We start from the raw sequence: 21,038 nt of genomic DNA on the forward strand, positions 1-21,038 counted from the left end.
CGGCCCCATTGTGGGCACGCTCGCAGCCCATTGGCTGCCGGCCGCGGCCGGGCCTCGCTCCCCTCCCGCTGACACAAAGCGGGTCCAAGATGGCGGAGGCGGGCGCGGGGAGCCCGCGCGGCGGGGACGCGGCGCCGCCGGGGCCGCCCGAGGAGCAGGAGCTGAGCCGGCGCCTCCGCCGTCTCTACCCCGCCGTCAACCAGGACGAGACGCCGCTGCCGCGCTCCTGGAGCCCCAAGGACAAGTACAACTACATCGGCCTCTCGCAGGGCAACCTGCGCGTCCACTACAAAGGTGCCGGGCTGGGGCGGCGGCGCCGGGTTCGGCTTCGGCCCGGAGCGGGACGGCCCCGGCGTGGCCCTCGGCCCGGCCGCTCCGCGGGGCTCGCCGGGCGTGGGCTGAGTCGGCAGCGGGTCCGGCGGCCCCGGGGCAGGGGCGCCGTGAGCAGCGCGGGGACGGGAGGCGCCGAGCTCCGGCCGCGGGGCGCCCGCTTGGCCCGGGGTCCCGGCTGGGCCGCTTGGGCCGGGCTGCCTGCGCTCGGGAGCGGAGGCGCTGGGGAGCCGGGGTCTCTCCCCGGCGGAGTGTGTGGCCTTATATAACGCTGTGCGGTGTCGCTCGCCTGGGCCCGGTGTAGCCAGACCGTCTGTTTACTCTGTCATCCTGCTTAAAACCCGGCCGAGCGGTCGGATGGCCCCGACACGCTGCGTAGCTGGGGCTTTGGCTCCTCGGGTTTACACCAAATAGCTGTTCATAGACTTGTAGTGTGATGTTTTCCTTGCTTGCTATTGGAGCTGTTCTCCCTACCCACCCAGCGGAGAACTGATTATTCCTTTTCCTGCCTGGCTAGTAAACACTGATGTCATTCCCCTCTTGTGTAATCATTTTTGTCTTCTGTCTGTGTACCTTGGTCTTCAAATTATGTCTGTGGGGAGGGGGAGAGGTGGTACTGAGAGTCTTTCTCAGAAACTTCATAGTGAAAACAAAGGGAAAATTAAAATGCTCGTGCTGTAGGAATTGTTCCTGGTGGCAGTGCAGGGTTGCATATCCTGGTTCTCTGGAAAGTGTGCTTTAAATGGCTGGCTCCGTGTAGAAACAAATCCCTGCTGGCTTCAGATAGTGAGGTTTTAGATCAGGATGTGTGAGAGGCCAGATCCCCTCAGTACTTACATTTCTGTTCTTTCTTAGGTCACGGTAAAAATCACAAAGATGCTGCCTCGGTCAGGGCCACTCACCCCATCCCTGCAGCCTGTGGCATTTATTACTTTGAAGTGAAGATCGTCAGTAAAGGTAGAGATGGGTAAGTGCCTCATTCCAGCTCAGTGGCTGGGGATGTGTGTCTGGCAGCTCTGCTGGACTCTGGCCTCCTTTCCAGAAGGGTTCGAGGTCCCGTGGCTGCTGGGTGCAGCAGGCAGGTACAGCATGGGCAGGTTTTGTCCTCCTGGTGAATAGATGTAAAGGAGGTGGAATGCCCTGGAAGCAGAGGCACTGGCACAGCTGTGTCCTGAGCTCTTTGAGGTGGGCACTTCTAAAAAAACTCAGTAAACTGTGGGTCTCCAGTGCAATTTGAATTAAAATAGGTTTTCTTCTTGCTGGCAAGGTTTAGTCACTCTGATTTCTGGAATCATGATGCCTTAGAAATGAAGTGAAGCAGAAGGGAGGAACCTTGAGCTTGATTTTGGACTGCTGCAGTGGTGTTGACATGGGGAAGAGTGGTTATAGGAGTGCTGGAGCACTGGGGCAGGCAATAAAGGGGCATTTCTGTCAAGGTCTGGAGTTCTCCTGCTAATGTGGATTTAATTTTTACTCATTATGAAGGTGTCAGCCTGCTGTGTGTGGATGTCCTTGGCATTGTTCATTGCTAAAGGATGAATATGGCAGGAATATTATCCAGAAGGGAAAGTCACACAGGAAGAGGAGTTGGGTGTCACCAATTAATCCAGTCCTTCAAGTATGACATTTGAACTCTGACTGGTTGAAGGGTTGTGGGGAAGGGCAGCAAATGTTCCTACTAAAAACCAAATGAAAGTGACAACTTGTTACAGTTGAATTTTTTTGCTGTCATTGTTGAACTGAGAAGTGGCCTACTTGTAAAGGGACTTGGAAGGATCTCGGGCTGTGCTGCATTTAGGCCCTTGATAATTACCAGGTTATCTGCAGAGGTGGATGCTGGGCTGAATTCCTTACAAATGCAGGGAAAAGACCATCTTTACTCCTTCATTTTACTGACCTGGCTATTAACTGCTTGTCTGTTTTGAAACACTGCCCTTGATTAGTTTATGTAACTGCTAAAACTGAAATCATTTGCAGTGAGCTTCAAGACAATTTTCCAAAGAAATCACATTACAAAAGGTCACTGAACAGTACTTAATCCTTACTGCACTCTAGATCAATCTTAAAGGGAGATAATGGAATTTTCTGCTTGTCTCCCAAAATCAGAGTTTTCTGTATTAATGATCTGTTGTTTTTATTGTATTCTGTAATTAGTGACTTTCCAGGAATAATTCCAAAGAGACAGAACCATGTGTGTTAACACAGCAACCTGAACAGGAGCTGCTGATAGCTCTGATCCAAAGTCAGGGCAGTGGCGAGGCTTTGAGAGCCTCTCTGATGTCTCAGCCATTCCTGTGCTTTGTTTTTCTTTTGCTGGTAGAGACAGATCCAACTTGTATCTCGCACAGGGTGGTGCTGGGGATTTGTGGTTGTGAATTTCCACTGTAGCTGCTGCCTGGCTGTCACTTGAGAAGGTGCTTTTGTGTATGTCACCTTTAATAGTTTGAATTGTTCCTGCTGGAGGCTCAGTGTGTTGTACTAGTGAGCTGGGGCAGAGATCTCTTTTGAGGAGGCTCCCCAGTGTTTATTCCACCATCGTGACTTCAGTTTAAAGGACTGAAAGTCCAGACATCTAAAGAAGGGATCGAGGGAATGAAGTTTTCAAGCAGTGTAAGTGGCAAAGGTTGTCCCTAGGAACAACACTGGCAGCCCTTTAGTAAGGGAGGAGGAAGAGGAGTCCTTCTGAGCTCATTTCCAGATGGGTATTCCAGGTGTAAAGCCTCTGCCCTAGAGCTGGTTATTTGACTTCTGTATGAGGTGGTGAGGTAAAGATGTGAAGTTATTCCCTGTGTATCTCTTCTTGGAGTTTGTGATGGCATTTCACATTTAGGTTTAAAATGTGAGTGATTTGGTTTTGAAACAAGACTTACTCAAGAAAGGCTTTGGTGAAATGAATTTCAGGAAGTGTTGAGGAGTCTGATTTTGCTCAAAGGTGTTGTCTTTCTGTGCTCACAGTTGTTAGTTAAGGGCTCTGCACTCTGGTTAGATACTGACACTTGCTAATAAACAACAGAAACGAAGGTTTCAGATAAGAAATGGGATAGAAGCTCCCAGTGGCTTTTAATGGAGAAGAATCCCAAACCTCACATGATGCCTTTTTGCAGCCTGCCAAGAGATGTTGCCTGTGTGTGACATGCTCTGATAAGAGGCTTCTTGAATTGGCATCAGGCAGTGCCATTTTGGATTGGTGATGTCACTGTGGTAGAGAAACCTGAGCTATGGAGATGACTCAGGTGTCAGGACCACCTTTTTAACTTCTCCCCTGTTCTTCATTGGACTAAGGGGATTTAAAACCAGTATGCTCTGGTTCTCTCCTCTGTTTTCTCCCACCCCATCATATCCTAGCAGTCAAAACACATGTCCTTGCCTCCCCCCATTTTCCAGGCTGAGAACTCCTGTGCTCACCCCAGAGCCAGCACAAGGGAAGAGGGAGGGAGGGACTGCAGCAGCACAGATACAAGTTGCTTTGCACTGCCACAGCTGCTAGAAAAACTCCCTCTTCTGCACTGTCTTGTCTCCCCTGTGCCTTAATGCACCAGCCCCAGAAAGGTGCTTTTGCTAGAGAAGCAAACAAAATTATTTATGAAAGCTCTGCCTTTGCCGTCGCTGGACTTTTCTGCCTTAGCATCAGTGAAAGCATTTACTGGTGGATATTTCAAAGCAAGTACAGCATCCAAAAAGTCCATTTGGTGTTTGTAAGAAACTTTTATGATTGATGAGCTTTTCTTAGCTTTGGATCTTCCACTGCTCATGAGATAAAACCACAATCCTTTGAGAGAAACAAGCATGATTCAAACTTACTTTTAGTTGAATGGTGGCCATTTCTCATCCTGGTGGATTTAGTCTTTGCTGATAAGAGGTCATGTTTATTTATTGGGTTTGTTTTTTGTGCAGTTTTGGTTTGTTTTGTTTTTTTCTGGGAGAGGGGAGGCTGCCAGGATACCACTGAAAAATTGCCTTGACAAGGTTTGTAGGTAACATGAAACAAATCAGATCTGTCAGTAGGTTGATCTGTTGCTACTTCCTTGCGGGGGGAGATCGTTCTTATCCTCAGAGAGCAGAGGAGAACTTAGTTTGCAGTCTCTTGTCCCAGCCCTCTTCTCACCTCCTTGTCTGTGCTGAGCACACAGGGAGTGGTTCCACAGCACTTCAGGATGATACATGTCAGGGCTGTGGGACTCTGCCCTTGAATTTGCTGTATGTTTCTACTCCTTCCCTCGTGCTGACAGACTGCTACCCTATCCTCTGGTGAGCTGGTTCAGGGAGATAACTGGTGGAAAGCTGGCCAGAAAATAATGAATGATGATTTCATCTATTGACGTCACTGTCAGAAATTGCTCCCTTTTTTTTCCCCTCTCTAAATTGAGGACTACTTTTCAGGGTTCCCTTCCCTGACAGTAATTGAAGGCAAGTCCATAAAGGGATGGGCTGAGCTGGGAGACAGAAGGGTAGCATTGCAGCAACCCTCAGTTCCATTCAAAGTGTTGTTGAACAGTTTTAAGACTTGCTGGTAGTAAATTCCTGAACCATTGTGTGCTTGTCTCCTGAGTGTTGTCAACTGGAACAAAAGGACAAGAGGCAATGGGTCACAAGTTGTAGCAAGGGAAATGCCAGCTGGACATAAAAAAGAACTTTGCTTTGTGAAACTGGTTATGCACCCAGACAGAATGCCTGGAGAGGCACTGGCATCTCCCTCATCAAATTTGCCTGGGGGAGCCCTCAGTCTGCTGACTGATAGAAGTTTCAGAATTACTTATGCTTTGAGCAGAAGGATGAAGAAGGAATGTCCCAAGGTCCCTTCCCGTCCAAACCTCTCCATGAATCTGTGGATGGCTTGCTTCCAGCATTCCTCAGATGAGCAGATTGGCAGAAATGCCTGTGACTCTTCTGCTCCTGAGCTGCCACAAATAACTCAGGCTTTTATCACAATGCTGTTTGTAACAGTTCAGCCTTAGCTGTATTTGAAGCACTAAACTCTTCCTCTCTCCCTCCAATACGTGGTTCTGTTTGGTGGTGATTTGTCAGCACATCTCAGCCTCTGTTTCCCCACTAGATGATCTCTGCTTGGTAAACAGGAACAGGGAGAGACTCATTAGGGTAGGGCAGCCAACCCACAACTTAGAGGCTGTTGTGACTCAGAAGGACATGTCATCCTTGTTGTCCTCTTTATGCTGGGGCAAGGTGAGCTGCCTGTGGGTGACAGTGCATGTTCCTGACCACCAGTTTGGTTTCTTGACTGGTTTTACCTCCCCCAGCCACGTGCTGGGTTGTGATGGAGTGTGAGTGGGGAGGACATTCCAGAGGCCAGCCCTGATGATGCACAAGGTTCTGGATTCTGGCAAAAGTCACCTGTCCTGCAGCCTCCTCTCCATTTCTGAGCTGCTCCTGGAACAGACAGCCCAGCAGCCTGTGGATTGCCTTTGCAATGGCAGTTTGCTGTCAACAGCTGTCTTTTTCTGGGAATGGTTTGGTCTTGGACAGCTGCTTACTCACGGATGCTTGGGTGTGCTGGCATCCTGACCTCTCCGGTGGGGACAGAGCCACTGCCTGCCCATGGCAACTCTGTGCAAACACAGCAAGTGTGCTCTGTGGGCAGAGGAGGTGCCAAGGGGCCTGGCCCTCTGTGCCAGGGCAGCCCAGTGGTTTCATGAGGACTTTGAGCCATCCCAGGAAGCATCCCAGTATGGGTTTTCTTTTTGCCATGATGGGTTTTTGTGTGCCGGCACTAGTGACTTGTAGTGAGCTCGACTGTGTTCACAGTCTTTTTGCTGGATCAGTACCTGAAACAGTGATTTCTGCATTAGGTGAAGACCCAGAAAGGCAGGAGAGGGAAGCTGGAAAGACATAAGCCACAGGGAATGCTGGTATCCTTCTTCCAGCACCGTTCTACAGTTGCTTTGAGCTGTGTAGCCTCTTGTCCAGAGATACTGGTCAGCACTAGCTTAGGTTGAGGGCAGTTTTCTGGGAGAGGGAGAAGAGAGTTCTTTGAGGAGAGTGGCTGAAGAGCTAATCGAGCTTAGTCCATACCATAGTTTATTTCAGATCTTCCTTTAGCTTTCATACACAAGTGCACCATAAGCCAGACTTAAAAATAGCTTAGTTTCTCTCTGACTGAAAAAGAAAAATAAAGGTCAGATGTGTTGGTTGGTTGCAGTCTGTACATTAGTAACAAATCATCTGCCCCTTTTCCTTGCTTATGTTTCTCCTTGCCAACTTTCCATTTCTCCTCAGCATATGGTGAGTGTGATGGCTCTGTGAAAAGCCTTTTGCTTGTGTGCTCTAATGGATTCCAGATGCTGACAGAGGCCTGTCCCTGGAGCACTCTTGACAGCATTGCCTGCTTATGCTCAGACACTTTGGAGTGTCCTGCCTGTCTGGATGTGGCTGTAGGGAAGGCTAAGGGATATTCTATGGGAACTGAGGATTTCTCGTGTGATTCCTGATTTGTCACTGGTAAGTCTGTAAATAATTGATTTCCTCCCCCTTTTTATGTTTTTCCATCCTGGTTTCCAAGAATCCAAAACCAGCACAGAGAGGGGGTTGTTCTGTTTGCAGGTAGGTCTGCTTGTTTGAATTTATGCTGTTCTGCAGACATTCATTTAAACAACCCAACACATAAATAAAGCCCCCAAGTAGATTCCATAAACAGTTCCTGCCTTGTTCCCATTTGCAGATTGCCCAAGCAAGTCCTTCTTGCTCAGCTGCCAACTGTGCCTTGATGCTCTCAGGTGTAGAGACTCATTTTCTGCAGAGGTTTCCTGTCAATTGATGACACCTCATACAAGCTGTTATTTCTTTGTCATTGTTCTGCTATGCTCTTCAAAAAGGGAGTAATATTGAGAGCAGCTTTTCAGTGTAAAGCAGTCATGAGGTTTGAATATCTGATTTGCAATTTTTAAAATTTTTCTTTAATTCCTTTCTTTTTTTATCAATGAAGTGGAAATTTAAACTGAGTGTTTTCTAGCAGTATCATGGGCCATCCATTGTAATAGTTGAATATCAATTTATCATTAAAATAATTTGTGAAATAAGGCAACAAAATGCAAGCAGTGATGGTGATATGTGACTTTTTCACTTGTGATGTGTGCATTTAGGTATGTCTGAGGTCTGAGATTTCCTGGATTTCAGACTGTGATAATTGTTTTTGTTGTTGTTGGGATTTTTTTGTTCACCTGCTTATGAAGTTTTGCACAGTAAAGAAGAAAAAATTCAGGAAGGGGTTATTTTTGTTTGGTTATTTTTTCTTCCCCCCCCCCCCCTTTCTGAGTATCTGTTATAGAAATGGTAAGAGTATGAAAAAAGCAAACTCTAGCAAAATCCACATCTTTAGAAGATATGTAAAACATTACTATGCTCAGTTCCTCAGAATATGTTTGCAGTTAAATCACAGAATAATGGGAACTAATCATTTACATATTCTAAGCTTGCAGATCTAAGGAATTCTGTTTAATAATTAAATTTTGTAAGTTGGATAACTTTTTTATAGGGAAAACCTTTTTCTTTCACTTGAGAAGCCTTGAAATGATGAACTGCTGAAGACTTTATCATTCACTGTGAAGCTTTGACTCTTTTTCTTCAACTCTTCACTGAAGCTGAATTGTGATGATTGTGTTATATTGACTCTGCAACCAGATTCACTTTTTAAACTGCTTTTCTAGCAGTGGGATTTACTTTGTACCTGTGATACAACACTGGATCTCTGTTTTCACACTACAGTCTGCCTGCTTGTTTACAAGTTCTTTGTATGGATGCTCTGGTCCACATGAAGCCTTTGTCCCTTGTTGTGGAGATGTCAGTGTGTAAAGATCTGTGAGTTCAGTGTGTGGTGCTTTCCCAGTGCTCACCCCAGCTCTGACTCTCTGCTGCTGTTTAAAGAGAAAGTGTTCTTATTTCACCAATACATCTCTCAAAACTTCAGGTGTTACTTTCTCTCTTGTGTGTTTTCCACATAATTTGCCCCCTCTCCAGATCTTATGTAAATACTGCAGGTACTTCTTTCTGTAGTTTCTTTAATTATTGGCAGGTAAATCCTCCTTTCATAAGAATTGTTACTATCCAAGCATAAACCAGAGGAAATTAGCCTAAAAGGCTGTGAGAATATCCCTTAAGCTGGTGGTGGAGTATTTTCTTCTGATTTGGGTATTGCATTTATATTGTTCCCCCTGTTTTTCAGAGGAAAAAACAGGGGCTCAAGGTACATTTTGAATCTGTCTGTTATGATGGACTGAAATGCAAGAGTAGTCACCAAAATGAAACAGTCTTTAAATGACTTGCCCTCTTTTGGATGCCTTTCTGTTAGACATTTGTGGTAACTCTAGCATCTTTCTTTACTGTTTTCTAGGTTTTGTTCATGGCAGAAAAAAATGTTCTGTTGCTTTGACTGGCAATCAAACAATCTTAAGTCCATTCAGTCATGAAAACCTGTTTAACTTCCCTAATATATTTTCAGTGAATATGAGCAATGCATTTGGAAGTGAGGTTTGTTAATCAGCAGGACAACCTGAACAAAAATCCTACTTATTCAGTTGGGTGTAACCAGAATAAATAATCAGAGAATGAGTATCAGTAATGCTTTGTTCTGTTCCCAGACTTTAGGCACTATTTGTCACTGAGATGGTTTGTGTGTGAACTTTGTTGGATATCAGCTGACTTGGAGAATGAGTCAGCTGCCAAGAGTGAAAAAAACAATAAATTGGTGGGACACCTTTGCTTCAGCTCCATTTGCATTTGAACACAGGGTTTGGGGTTCTGTTGGATGTGGTGATGCTTGGGGTAGCAGATGGAGAAACTGGTTATTCTGGACAGATTTTAATGGTGATTTTACCCTGGTGGTGCTCGTATTTTACCTTTTCTTTCTTACATGGTGCTCAGGTCAAGTCTTCTTCTCTGTATTTTTGATCTTTCAGTGTTCCTACAAACATCAATCTACATCATCAGTCTTTTCCTCTCCAGAAGGTAACACAGACAAGGGATGGATTTGGCCCTTCCTACAGCTGGCAGATACCAGTTGAACGTGATCCTAAAATTGGAAGGGAGCTGGGAATATGATACCTTGGTCTATCAAAAATAGCCTTTCATTCTTCCTCTGTCATTTTGTCACCAATTACTCATGAACACCCTGAGAAGATGTGTTATGTTACCAGATTGCTGCCTCTCAGCTTTGTCCTGCTCACTCACCTTCCCTTCCATGATCTTCAGCTTTTAAGGCTTCTCTGCCTTCCCAAGGGCTGATGTACAATGGACTCCTCTGTGCCTCAGGATACTTGTAGTTGTTTTTAATGAGCTCTTAAAAATTGTATTTTCTTCCCTTTATCCACTTCTTTTCAGCCTTGCATTATTTGTCTTTACTGACCTCTTCTTGGGGATTTGGGATTCTTCCTAGAGCCCATCAGTGCTGTTTCTGAAGCACCAGCACAGAACAGCACTATATGCACAAATAAAACCAGAACCACGTCCACTCTAGAGATTATATTCCATTATGAAGTAGTTCCAAAATATTTGTTGTTAGACTAAGGAATCGGAGACAGTTGGAATCCAGTATTTTACGTGCCATAGGTAATTTTTTTAAACAGATGTAACTTGTTTTTTCACTTCCTTAAAACAATGTTCCCCTTCCCCCACCAGAACTGCGACAATGTGGTTTCAAGTGGTAAGTTGATAAGGGTTATCATTTCTAGCCACTCTTTAAACCTGGCATGAAGTCAGGACCCACCTCAGACAAGAGTGATAGTTCACAGCTTTGCACAAGAGACTGTGAAAGTCTCTGAAATGCCACCAGTGTGGTGTATTATTCACCTCTAACTTAATTTAGTTTGTTTATTTTAGATTTAACTGTGTGTGTTGAAAGAGTGGGGTGCATAATAGCTGGGAGGACAGGATTCCTACCACGGAGGTGTGGTTATTAGAAAAAACTGCAGGATACAGGAAGCCTTTGACTCACAAACCTCTGCAAGAGTGGAACATCCCTTGTTTGACTCGTGGCTCAGTGGGATTTCGTAGGTTTGGCTGAGCCATGTAATAAAATGCCAGTCCCAGGAATTTCTCCCTTATGTTGTGTTAATGTTGGTTCACAACTGAGCAGGGAACGACTGCTTTACTGGAAGTCGTGGCCTTCAGAACAAATTATTCAACCTCTCTGGTCTTAACTCTTCAAGTTTGGACCTTGGTGCCTGTTGGCATCCCTGGCAGTCTTGTTCCAGCCTCCTATACTGTGCCAGGGTGGGACTGGGACTGGGAAAGAAGAGTTCTGGGCTGGTGGGTGTTACCCAACCAGTGTAGTTTTTCCCCCCTTGTTTCCCCAGCTTTCAGATGGGTTGAATTTTGTCTGCCATCTGGGTGAACCTCAGAGCCACTTGAAAGAAGAGTGGCAGGGATCGTTTCACCATCCTGACTTGGTACCTTTCAACAGGTTAAACAATAAATACAGGGGAAACCTGTAGATGTTATTTATTATTTATGCTGTCTTTCTCCTGGCAGAGCTTAAAAAATCTGCCTTGCTAATTGTTTCCTAGTGTTAGAGATGAGATTCAGTCCAAGTTTACTGGAGGAAGTCTTGCAGCTTTTTGAGTAAAGAAATACCTCTTTTTGTTTAAAGTACACTGCTTGTCCAGTGAGGACCTGGGGCTAATTGCTTTCTCCCTCCTCCTGCCCTGCCTTTATTTTGCACATGGCAATGCTTCTCAAGTGCTGGGTGCTTTCCAGGGAGATGTCCTTTGCTCCTGGAATTCTTGAAACTGAAGAATGTAGTACAGGTCTGCATGACTTCTGTTGCTGTGTTCTCCTCTGTTTGACTCAATGAGTTCTTCATTCCTGCACTGGAAAAGCCAAATAGATGCAAATCCTGGAATTTCAGCATTAGCTGCTTGCTGTCAAAGGGCAGGACTGTTCTGAAGTTTTTCTGCTGGGTTCACAAGGATTTTTGTGGGTTTCCTCATACAAAGTAGCTTTAGACTACACAAGAAACTTTTCTTATGTTGACTTTTTGGCAGGTTCTCTGGATATCAGATCGTCATCTCATCTGGCTATCTGTGGTTTGTTCTGGAGAAGCATCTTTTGACTCAAAGAATTGCTTCTCATATGGGTGGATTCCCCTTCTGGGACAAACTAAACACAGCCATCAGTGTCTCTTCTATGACTGTAATGCTTAGAACAGCCTCATTAAGGGATCTTTGTTTCCGTTTAGGTCAGTCAAATGTTGACACTCCTGTGAAATAACTTTTCTCATTGTTTTTCAGCTAGTTTCTGCCCAGTGGCAATATATAATTCTTCCTGACTGAGTCAGTCCATTTATGATCTTTTCTATCTTTATAAATTTTAATTTAGAAGTACAGTCATCATTTTGGTCTTCCATGTATTTTCCAAGGGAATGTCTTTTATTGACAGAAACAAAAGATAATACCTATTTTTAAAAAATAAACAGATTTAAAATGCAACTTTGAAAACATCTGTGCTGCAGAGTCCACCACACAAGTTGTCTTAGGAGCCAGAAGTGAATGCTGTCCTGTTTAGATGTCACTGTGCTGGAGCAGCTACATGTGGGTGTTTACTGCTAAAGTACTTGGGAACTGGGGAAGGGACCCAGGAAGCTTTGTGTCTTTGAGCCTAATCTTAGCACAGTCATGGTGCTGTAAGACCTAGAGGGAAGAATCCTGGGAATACTGCTGGTTGTGTGTGGAGCTGGCATCTTCTGACATGAGAGCTTTTTACCAAGGTCCTTCATTCTTCTGCTGTGGCCAAGGAGAGCCAGGGCGTGGATAAAACAGGCAGAGCTGATGTCGTGGCTGGTGTTCAGTGTGGCTAATTTCAGTCACATTTTCTAAAGCAACCACTGTTGGGCAGGGCTGAGGTGAAGTGGGAGTCTGGAAGAATTTGGTGCTATGGTAACTGCCAAGGCTGCTGGTGAGTGGAAACAAGACTGTTCTGACTGAATCACCAGCATGTGTCTGCGTTTATTTTTGTCAGTCTGCTCTATTTGGAATTGGTCTACTGATGCAGCATTTTTGAAGCTTCACATTAGGTATGGGGGGCAGTTCTAAGTATTCAGTGTTCGCTGCTGAGAAGGTGGTTTTAGGAGGTCACTTTTGCTTAGCTTTGCATCTTACCTATGATGGATAATGGACATAAATGTATTATTACCCCCAAAATAATTTTTTTCCTGTTTGAGACTGGGTGCTAACATTCCTGTGCATCCTTTTTCTTAAGAGGCTCTTTGAATCTCTCAAAAAGGAACTCCAGTTAAGGAATACCCCACAGGGAGTCTGTCTACACTATAATGGTCCAAAACCAGGGGTGATACAGGCAGGCAGACCATAGAGATTTAGGTTGAATGATATTGAATATCATAATTGATTCATTAAAAAAAAAAAAAAGGCAGTAATTTGCTCTCCCAAAAATACTGTTTAACTAGTATTGAATTTGTTGCATATACAAAATTGGTTTGGAGCATTTGGAATCGAGGAAGTGAGAAGCTGTTCTGCACCAAGAAGTTCAGAAAACATCTGATGCTTTTGGGGGTGGTGGAGTTGAATAATAATTTTTTTTTTACCTCCCAATTATCAAGAGAATAGGGTGATTTTTTTGTTTGAGGCTTTGTAGATTTTAAAGCTCATTTCATCCATTACTTCTGGTACATAAATTGATTGTAGATGGGAAAAGCAAAGTAGCACTTTCTAAAACAAAACCCAGCAGTCAAGTCTGTGACAATTTGAAGTTCTGGGTATAAGATGTGGGCTGTGGAGTTGAAACTCAGCATGGTGAGGGAGTCTGTTTTTATTTTAGGTTGTCTGCAAATTCTGTGTGCAGTTTTACAGCCATTAAGGTCTTATTTTTAAAGTTTGTCTTGAGCTTTAAATGGGATCAGAAGTTGAAGAGCAAAAAACTGTGAACCAGGAAGGCTTGTGGTCATGTTCCTTTTTTTTTTAAGCAACATATTTCCATGGTGTTGTGTATCTAGATTAAAGTGTAGTTCTAAATTTAGTATTTGTGGAGTTGTAATGCTTGCTTTTTATAAAAATACAAGCTTCCAGTCTCAATTTAAAGCTATATTGTCTGAAAATGGAAAGATACTATTCTGTAAGTTTTGTCTTTGGTTATGTGCATCAGATTTGCTGCTGTACACAAAAGAGGGGGATGAATCTGCCTAGAAAATAATGAAGTTAAGCAGGATAAGCCAAAGTGGGTGATGACCTATTTTATCTGAGTTCAACAACTAGGTTATTTCCTCTAATTTCCAATGTTTTTGTTAGTGTTGCCACCCATGTGGTGCAGTACAGTGCAGTGAGCCAGCAAGGGATGGGGACAAAGGGCACCCATTGAAGTGCTGCAGCTGGGATTGTGCTGAAGCTGTGCCAAGGCTGTGTGCAGAGGTGTCCTCTCTGTTCAGTTCTAGGTCTGTTAATGTCAACAGCAGCAGATGTAGAGGCAGAGGAGCAGACAAGCACCCTCAGGCAGTAAAGAGGGATGAAGTTGGCCTGTGGCCCTGTGCCAGCAGAGCTGTGCTGTGTGATACTGAAAGGAAGGAATCTGACACCACCACAAGACGAAGTGGCCACAGTTCTGCAGTGTTTTACCTTCAGCTGAGCCAAATAGATCAGGACATAAGAAACATTCCCTATGCCAAGAGGCATGTCCTGCTCTTTGAACAAGATTTGTCACAGCCAACAAATTTGGGACGTCTGGAGCTCGGTGATGTGACCTGGTGAAGTTGGTGGAGATGGTTCTGCCAGAGAAGCAGAATGGTCTGCTCCTGGACAGGTTTTTGTTCAGTGTTTCAGACCTGCCAGTGTCAGGATGAGCTCTCTGGTGTTATTGCTTCAGGCTTAGATGGTGCTTTTATATTGAGTTGAAGCAGTTGTGTACTTTGAATCACAGCTCCCGTCAGGTTTGAACAGTTGGCAGAGGTGGCACTTGTCACTGCTCTCACAGAGTTGAGTGCAGTTGTAGCTGTGGACTGGGATCCTGGCTGCTTGCACACGTAGTTGAAAAAAAAACACGTGGCAAAACCCACCATGTAGTAAGGAAATCTCTGTAGCAGCAGAAGATTCCAGACTCAGTCGGAATACAGAAACTGAACAAGAACTCCCTTATCTGCCAGTGCACTAAGAAAGTGGCAGTGAAGAGCTGGAGTACTCCCTGAAGATAGAGGGGAAAGTCTTCTGTATTGTGCCTGGAAGGCTGTAAACATATCCCCAAATTCAGTTTATTAGAGATGCATGTATGTCAGATGACACCATGAGGCTGAATTTTTAGATGCCATAAATGCCTGCTTTGGAGAGGCTCTCGTGAGTCAGGGAACTCATGAGGATGTAACTTCTGACTCGTGCTCTGAGCAGTGCAGAAAATGTTTGCAAGAAAGGTGTGTTTAGAAGATGCTCTGCAGCACTGACCATAATCACTCATGTTTGGTGTGCTTTGAGGAGTGCTATGAAAGGTCCCCAGACCCTCCCACTTCAGTGTTCATCCAAAAACCCCACCACCCAACAACAAAAAAAGCCAGAAAACAAACCTTATAAATTGAAGAAGCTTGTTTAAGAATAGCTAATAAAATCAGAAGGGTTAAATGCTTTGAGATGGTACAGAGACTGTTTAAGAAGACATTTTATTGGAGGATGAGACAGTTGACAAAATTAGACACAGGGATGAGAGGCAATAGAGATACACACCCCAAAAGTTTAAATTTTATTCAATGAGAAAAATTGAAAGAACAAACCCTTAAGCTTAAAAAACCCAATAGGGTTGACCAAAATGAGTTGAGGGACATCTGGCTCAAGGTCCGAAATCTTAAAGGAATATTTTTCCCTCCCAACATATCAGGGATGGGAAGCAAGCTGGAGTCTCTAAAACCAAGAGATAATGCAGGAGAACTCCTTATGAAGAACTTTGAGAACGTAGGAATGTTTAGAGGGTCATAAATGCCAGTCTTTTGCTTTTAAAGGATTGTCCTTCTGAAGAGAAAGAGTTAATACAGCAACAATGTCATTTGTCAACAAAACATATGCCAGTCTTTGTTTTTAAATGGTAACTTGGTTCCTGTTGAAGGATTAATACAACAACTCATAAAAGACAGGAAGAGATCATTGGGGTTATCTGGTCTTCATTCAAGAGTTCTAAAGAATGAAATAGCTGAGTCATGGACTATGGAATGTGACATTTAAAAAGTCTTGATTACAGAGAAGAGATGCGTGTCTGTGGGGTTTTTTTCCCCCCAAGGGATCCAGAGGAATGAGATCACATAGTCCTTCCTCTAAAGTCCCTTCCATCCTTGAGATCTCTGTATCAGAGCAGAACCTTCCTTGTTGCTTTTCTTGAACGCAAGGTTCAGGAGCTCAAGGGCTCAGGGTGGATATGCCGGGCAGTCACCACAGCATGTGCAGTGTGTGAGTTCAGGGTTGTGCTGTACATCAGCAACCAGTCTTTCCTGGATGATCTCATCTCCTTGACCACTAGGAAGAGAGCTGGGTTTAGCTGGTATGATCACATCAGGACTTGTGTTTGTGTGTGGCTCAGGGAGTTCTGTTTTCTCAGCGTGGTTGATAACCTGTTCTATGCACTGCAAACCGAGAGTTTGCTGCCTCTTTGCTCTCTCTGTTGGTCTGAGGAGGAAGGGTCTGCATCCTCTGGGAGCTGGTGCACTTCAGAAACAGAGCATGTCTTTAAAAGAAAGGATTGACTTAATTTAAAGCAGTGTAAAACTGGGCTTCAAGGATTTGAAATCCAGACGGTCATGCTACCAAAATGTGGCGTGTACAAGAGAGTTGGCCATGTTTGCGAAGATGGTCTCTTCTCCCAGGTAACAAGTGATGGGACAAGAGGAAATGGCCAGAAGTTGCATCAGGGAGGTGTAAGTTGGATATCAGGAAAACTTTCTTCATGGAAAGGTTTGTCAAGCACTGGAATAGGCTGCCCAGGGAGGTGCTAGAGTCCCCATCCCTGGAGGGATTTAAAAGATGAATGGCTGTGGCACTTTGGGACGTGGTTTAGTGGTGAGCTTGGCAGTTTTGGTCAATAGTTGGAGTCGACAATCTTAAAGGTATTTTTCCACCAAAACAATTCTATTTTGTGCTATTAAAGAAATTATAGGCTAAGATTTTATAAACTTGCAGATCTCTAAGGATTAAAATTTCCGTGTAAACAAAAACCAATCAGTTATTACCATTTCCACGTGACGGTGACTGAGATGGGGAAGTCAAGGACAGGGAGCAGTTACTGCAGGGGACTTAATGCACATAACTTGAAGAAATTGTAACTTAGGGGTGAAATTCTGAAATAGTATTTTCATACCTGATTAATGTTTTATGGAGCAGGTGGCCAAGGAAGCCACAGAAAGAAAACTGATACAGTGAAAGAATAGCAGGACACTGTATGTAGTACTACAGTATGTAGGACTACTGGCTGTAGCCCCCTTGGATTCTTACTTTTACAAGAACAACAGCCCACCAGTTAGTTTCAAAGCTCAGTAACCTAAAAATATGGGAGTGTGTTGAAAAAAAACCTGAGCTATGTTACCAGAGGATATTTAGAGAATTACAGACCATGCAAATTAGCAGAAGCAGAAGACACAAAATGGGAATGTGCATAAGTATTGCAGTGAGGAAGAGGAGACTTTGTGAAGGCTGGCTTTGCCTTACTGTCCTGCTGGATAGGTGCAAAAGGATTCTCATGAGGGCAGAATGAACAATCCAGACTTGATACAAAAAATGGCCTCTGAGCTGCCTCTTAGAGTGCAGGGTCAAGCTGTGTCCCACTTCCATGGAAAATTGAGTTCAGTTCTCATCTGCAGTCAAAAAATAAATGCAGTAATAGAGATCAGGAGGGAGAGGGATAGAAACCAAAACAGAGAACATTGTTATGCTGTTACCTGTAATAATGACTGTGGGCTTGTGTTGTGCGATGCTGGTGGCTCTGGTTATTCCCTGCTTCTCAAAGAACTTACAGAACTGGAAGTGTAGCAGGAGCATTGAGGTAGAGATGAGCTTCCATAAGAACAGCTGAGTAGACTGTGATTAACCAGCCTTGAGAAGAGACCTTTGGGGGCTGGGGTGTGAATCAGGACTTTAAAATCCTTGAGAAAGTTGTCCGGAAAATGCTTTTCCTCTCTCTTCTAATTTTAAAAATGCAAGTACAAAGGAAAAATAGGTTGGGCAGGAATTGAATGGGGGAGCTGTAGGATGTTGCCTTTTCAAAGAGCTTACAGAGGTTCAGAAAGTGAGATTGTGTAGAATATATACTGGACAATGCAAGAATGTTCTTGGAAAGTACAACTGTGTGCTCTGTCCTCTGCATCCACTATCAGCTATTTCTGGAGACAGTACATCAGGCTAGACAGACATCTGTCCTCATATACTATATCTGCACTTAGGTGGTTTTTTACTGTCTTGTTAATCACCTATATAAATAGGTTTTTTTCTGATATATGGGTAAAAATACCTCACAAATACCAAACTGGAAATTACATTGCTGATTGTTTTCCTTTTCCTAGCAATTAAGAACTAAAGAGTAGCTGTAGTTGTACATCAGAAAGCCGTCAGTTAGTGATATTTTATTTTGGATTCAATAAAAGACACGAGTAATGGAAAATCTTTAGTGATTTTGTCATTCTTAAATAATTTGTGTGTGGGTTGGGTTTATTTTAGGGCTGTATTTCTGCTGCAGGGGATCTTGTGCCTTAACCGTTCTCTTGCTTGACTGGTATTTTGTTTGGTTTTTTTGAAGGTACATGGGAATAGGACTTTCTGCTCAAGGAGTCAACATGAACAGGCTTCCTGGTAAGTCACTGTTAAGGTTTGTTTTGACTTACAATCTGTGTTACATGTTCATTTGAAATAAAGATTTTTCTATATTAATATAAATAAATCAATGACTGTGTGTTTCTATTAATAAAATTGCATTACTGTAATTGTCTTATATCTGGAAGTTTCAACCTGTTGAGTGTTAAATTGAGTTACTGGTGTTGTCAATGCAGCCATGATGATTTTAGCAGATAACAGAAATTAATACTAAACTAATGAGTAATGGGCAAGATGATGACCTTTCAGACAGGCAAACTCTTCTTCGTGTCTGAAAAGTAAGTAGGAAACTCATTTTGCATATAACCTCTATATTCCACTTGATAAATTTACATGAAAGAATCTGAAAATGACAGGATAATTGGCCTGTTGTATTGTCTCTTCTTTCCTTCTTCCCACTGAAAGACTACAAAAAGTGGTATTTCCAGTTAATATTGTTGCTGCTTTTGTTTGAAAGGTGTGTTTTTAGGTTTGCCTCTAAGTTGGTTAAGTGGCTTGTTTTTAGAAATAAGTAATTGGTAATCCTTCTTTAACAACATCCAATTTATTGAGTAAAACAACAATTTCTAGGTATGTATTGACATAGTGACTTCTGTGCCAGAAATTCTTTCAACTGGGCTTGAAATTGGAAGTTTGTATTTGGTAGAAAGTCAATGTTCCAGGATGCCAGGATGAATGACAGCTGGTCAGTGGTGGGGGCTTTTTTGGCCTTGGGTGTTACTTCTGGTGAAAGATGAAACCTGTGTTCAGCCCTTATTATGGATGTTGGTATTTCTCAAGGAGAATGTTTTGTGAATGTCCTAACAAAAGAGAGATCTGGAAACTGTCTTGGGGAGAATGGTTTCAGTGACACCTGTGCTTTAAAGAATTTGCACCTTACTGCAAAATGTATTCGTTTGTTATGACAACTGCACCAGTCAGCCCTACTCTCTCTGCACTTCCTCTCCCCCAGTCCTCCTGATCCAAGTGGGTTGTGTGCCATGTACAAGGCAAAGCACAAATGTAGTCCCGTCATCTCCTTCCAGGGCTGAAGCGTTTGGCAAAGGGGTTGTTCAAGAAATGGCTCCCTGGCTTGTGTGGTGCAAAGATGGGGGGAATGTCTTCTAGACTTGGCCTGCAGATAGTTAGTTGGATTATGCTTAATTTAGGATTCTCCTGGGGTTATAACATAGGTACATACACACAGAGTTCAGCACTAACCTGAGATGGTGTGTGCTGAATGTCTCATGTGTGCTGTCTCAAAATAGAACAGCCAGTGTAATTTCTTCTTTTTCTTTTTTTCTTTTTTTTCTTTTTTTTCTTTTTTTTTTCCCTTTGGTGACTAAAAATTACCCAAACCACTTCTGATAAATGGCTTTAAAGCCTGGGAGTTACATGGGCAGCATTTGTGGCCAGTTTGAGTCAAAGTGCCTGTATACCACTATCCTTTTTTGAGTGCATGTGGTGAACATGGAATTCTTTTCTCTCAGTGAAATAAAGCATAAAGTGAACTTGAGACTTGAGATAGTGCTTGTTTAGCAATGAATTGTACAAATTTCATCCTATGAACCTGTTGTTTGTTTGATCACATGCAGATTATGCTGCCAAGAGTCATTCTGTAGTCATAGTTAGGTCGCTCTCCCATCATTTGTGTAAGATTAACTGCATGGCTCTGTATTACAGCTCAATAATTATCTTCCCGGCTTTTGGAGAATGAGTCTGGGTTTTTTTTAGTATATTGTTCAAGTAACTGAAGTGAGAAACATATTTCTAGGCTTAACTGTTACCAGGTCCTTCACAGCACAGAGTAAGTGAGAGCTCACAACGAAGTGACAGACTTTGGAGTCTTGACTTGGCTTCATGTCAAAGTGTAATTTTAACTTTTTGTGACCTGAAACCGTGCCAGGTTTGTCTCCTTAGACTCTTTTTAAGTCACTTCTGCTTTAACAGATCGATTTTCACTCAGTTTGCTACCAGGGAAGTGTGTAACCACTACAAGTGGTGGTTGGGAGCACAGAGCCTGGTACAGGAGCCAAAGTTGGTCCCTTTCTTGTTCCCTGTTTCACTGGGGATCCTTGACACCCTGGCAGTCCTAATTCAACGAACAATCTCACTGCTGGGTTCTGTCTCAAACTCCTTTTCCCCCCACAAGGACAAACACTTTGGCTATATCCAGTTCCAGGTCAGGGCATTTGTGCTTTATTCCAGATTTATTTTGGCATCAGCCCAGCTGGGTGCTGGTGGGGGTAGTGCTGAGCTGTCTCTGAAGGTTACAACTGTGATTGGAGCAGCATGAACTGAGTTCCCTTAACTATCCCTCTCTGCATTGGGAATAGAGACTGCTTTTAATTGGAGAGTTTCCTGTCCATATTTGACTCAGGGTTTCTTTGTGCTGTGCTCTGAAATTCAGTCAACAGGTCTGACATGATTGTGGGATTATTAATAACTACCAACTTTTGTGACCCTGACATATCTTGATTTTTAAAAATTGTTTTAGAGACATTTAGAACATTTACTAATGAGCATTCTGCTTTAAACCAGTGGCTTTTATTGAAATGTCTGCTCACTTCTTTCCCCACATACAATGTTTTTTCACGTATGCTCAGCATTTTGGTATTTGAGGATGAAATTACATGTTGCAGCTGAACTGATCTAACTCAGTGTCATCAGAGGAGAGAAACCTGACCCTTCCCTCCTCCCCACCCCATCTGCACAGTCACTCTTCTTCCCTGGTGCAAGCCCTTGGCTCTGGCAGTTGCCTTGGCCAGGCCAGGCCAGCTTTCAGGCCAGGCAGGAACCTGCCTGCCTCTCTGCTGTGTTGGGGTTGTGGTGGGCTGGTTCCTTCAGGACTCGTGGAGCAATGCTCTTACCTGTGCATCCTGCCTATAACATCTCAATGTATTTTATTTTATTTTATTTTATTTTATTTTATTTTATTTTATTTTA

The 21,038-nt window shown here is 43.5% G+C and overlaps 1 protein-coding gene across 2 annotated transcripts in view; it reads left to right on the top strand.

The window, feature by feature from the left end:
* The first annotated feature begins 74 nt into the window (after positions 1 to 74).
* RANBP10 (RAN binding protein 10) overlaps positions 75 to 21,038 on the top strand; it is a 69,780-nt gene continuing 48,816 nt past the window's right edge. For both annotated transcript variants that reach the window (XM_042027236.1, XM_042027237.1), the window contains exons 1-3: positions 75 to 294; positions 1,186 to 1,297; positions 18,040 to 18,092. In XM_042027236.1, coding sequence (XP_041883170.1) covers positions 90 to 294; positions 1,186 to 1,297; positions 18,040 to 18,092 — 370 coding nt within the window. In that variant the 5' untranslated portion in view covers positions 75 to 89. The remainder of the gene's footprint in view (positions 295 to 1,185; positions 1,298 to 18,039; positions 18,093 to 21,038) is intronic.

Source organism: Corvus kubaryi, unplaced genomic scaffold, assembly GCF_017639235.1.
Source record: "Corvus kubaryi isolate FWS band 111438036 unplaced genomic scaffold, C.kubaryi_AGA036_p1.0 37300, whole genome shotgun sequence".
Lineage (NCBI taxonomy): Eukaryota > Metazoa > Chordata > Aves > Passeriformes > Corvidae > Corvus > Corvus kubaryi.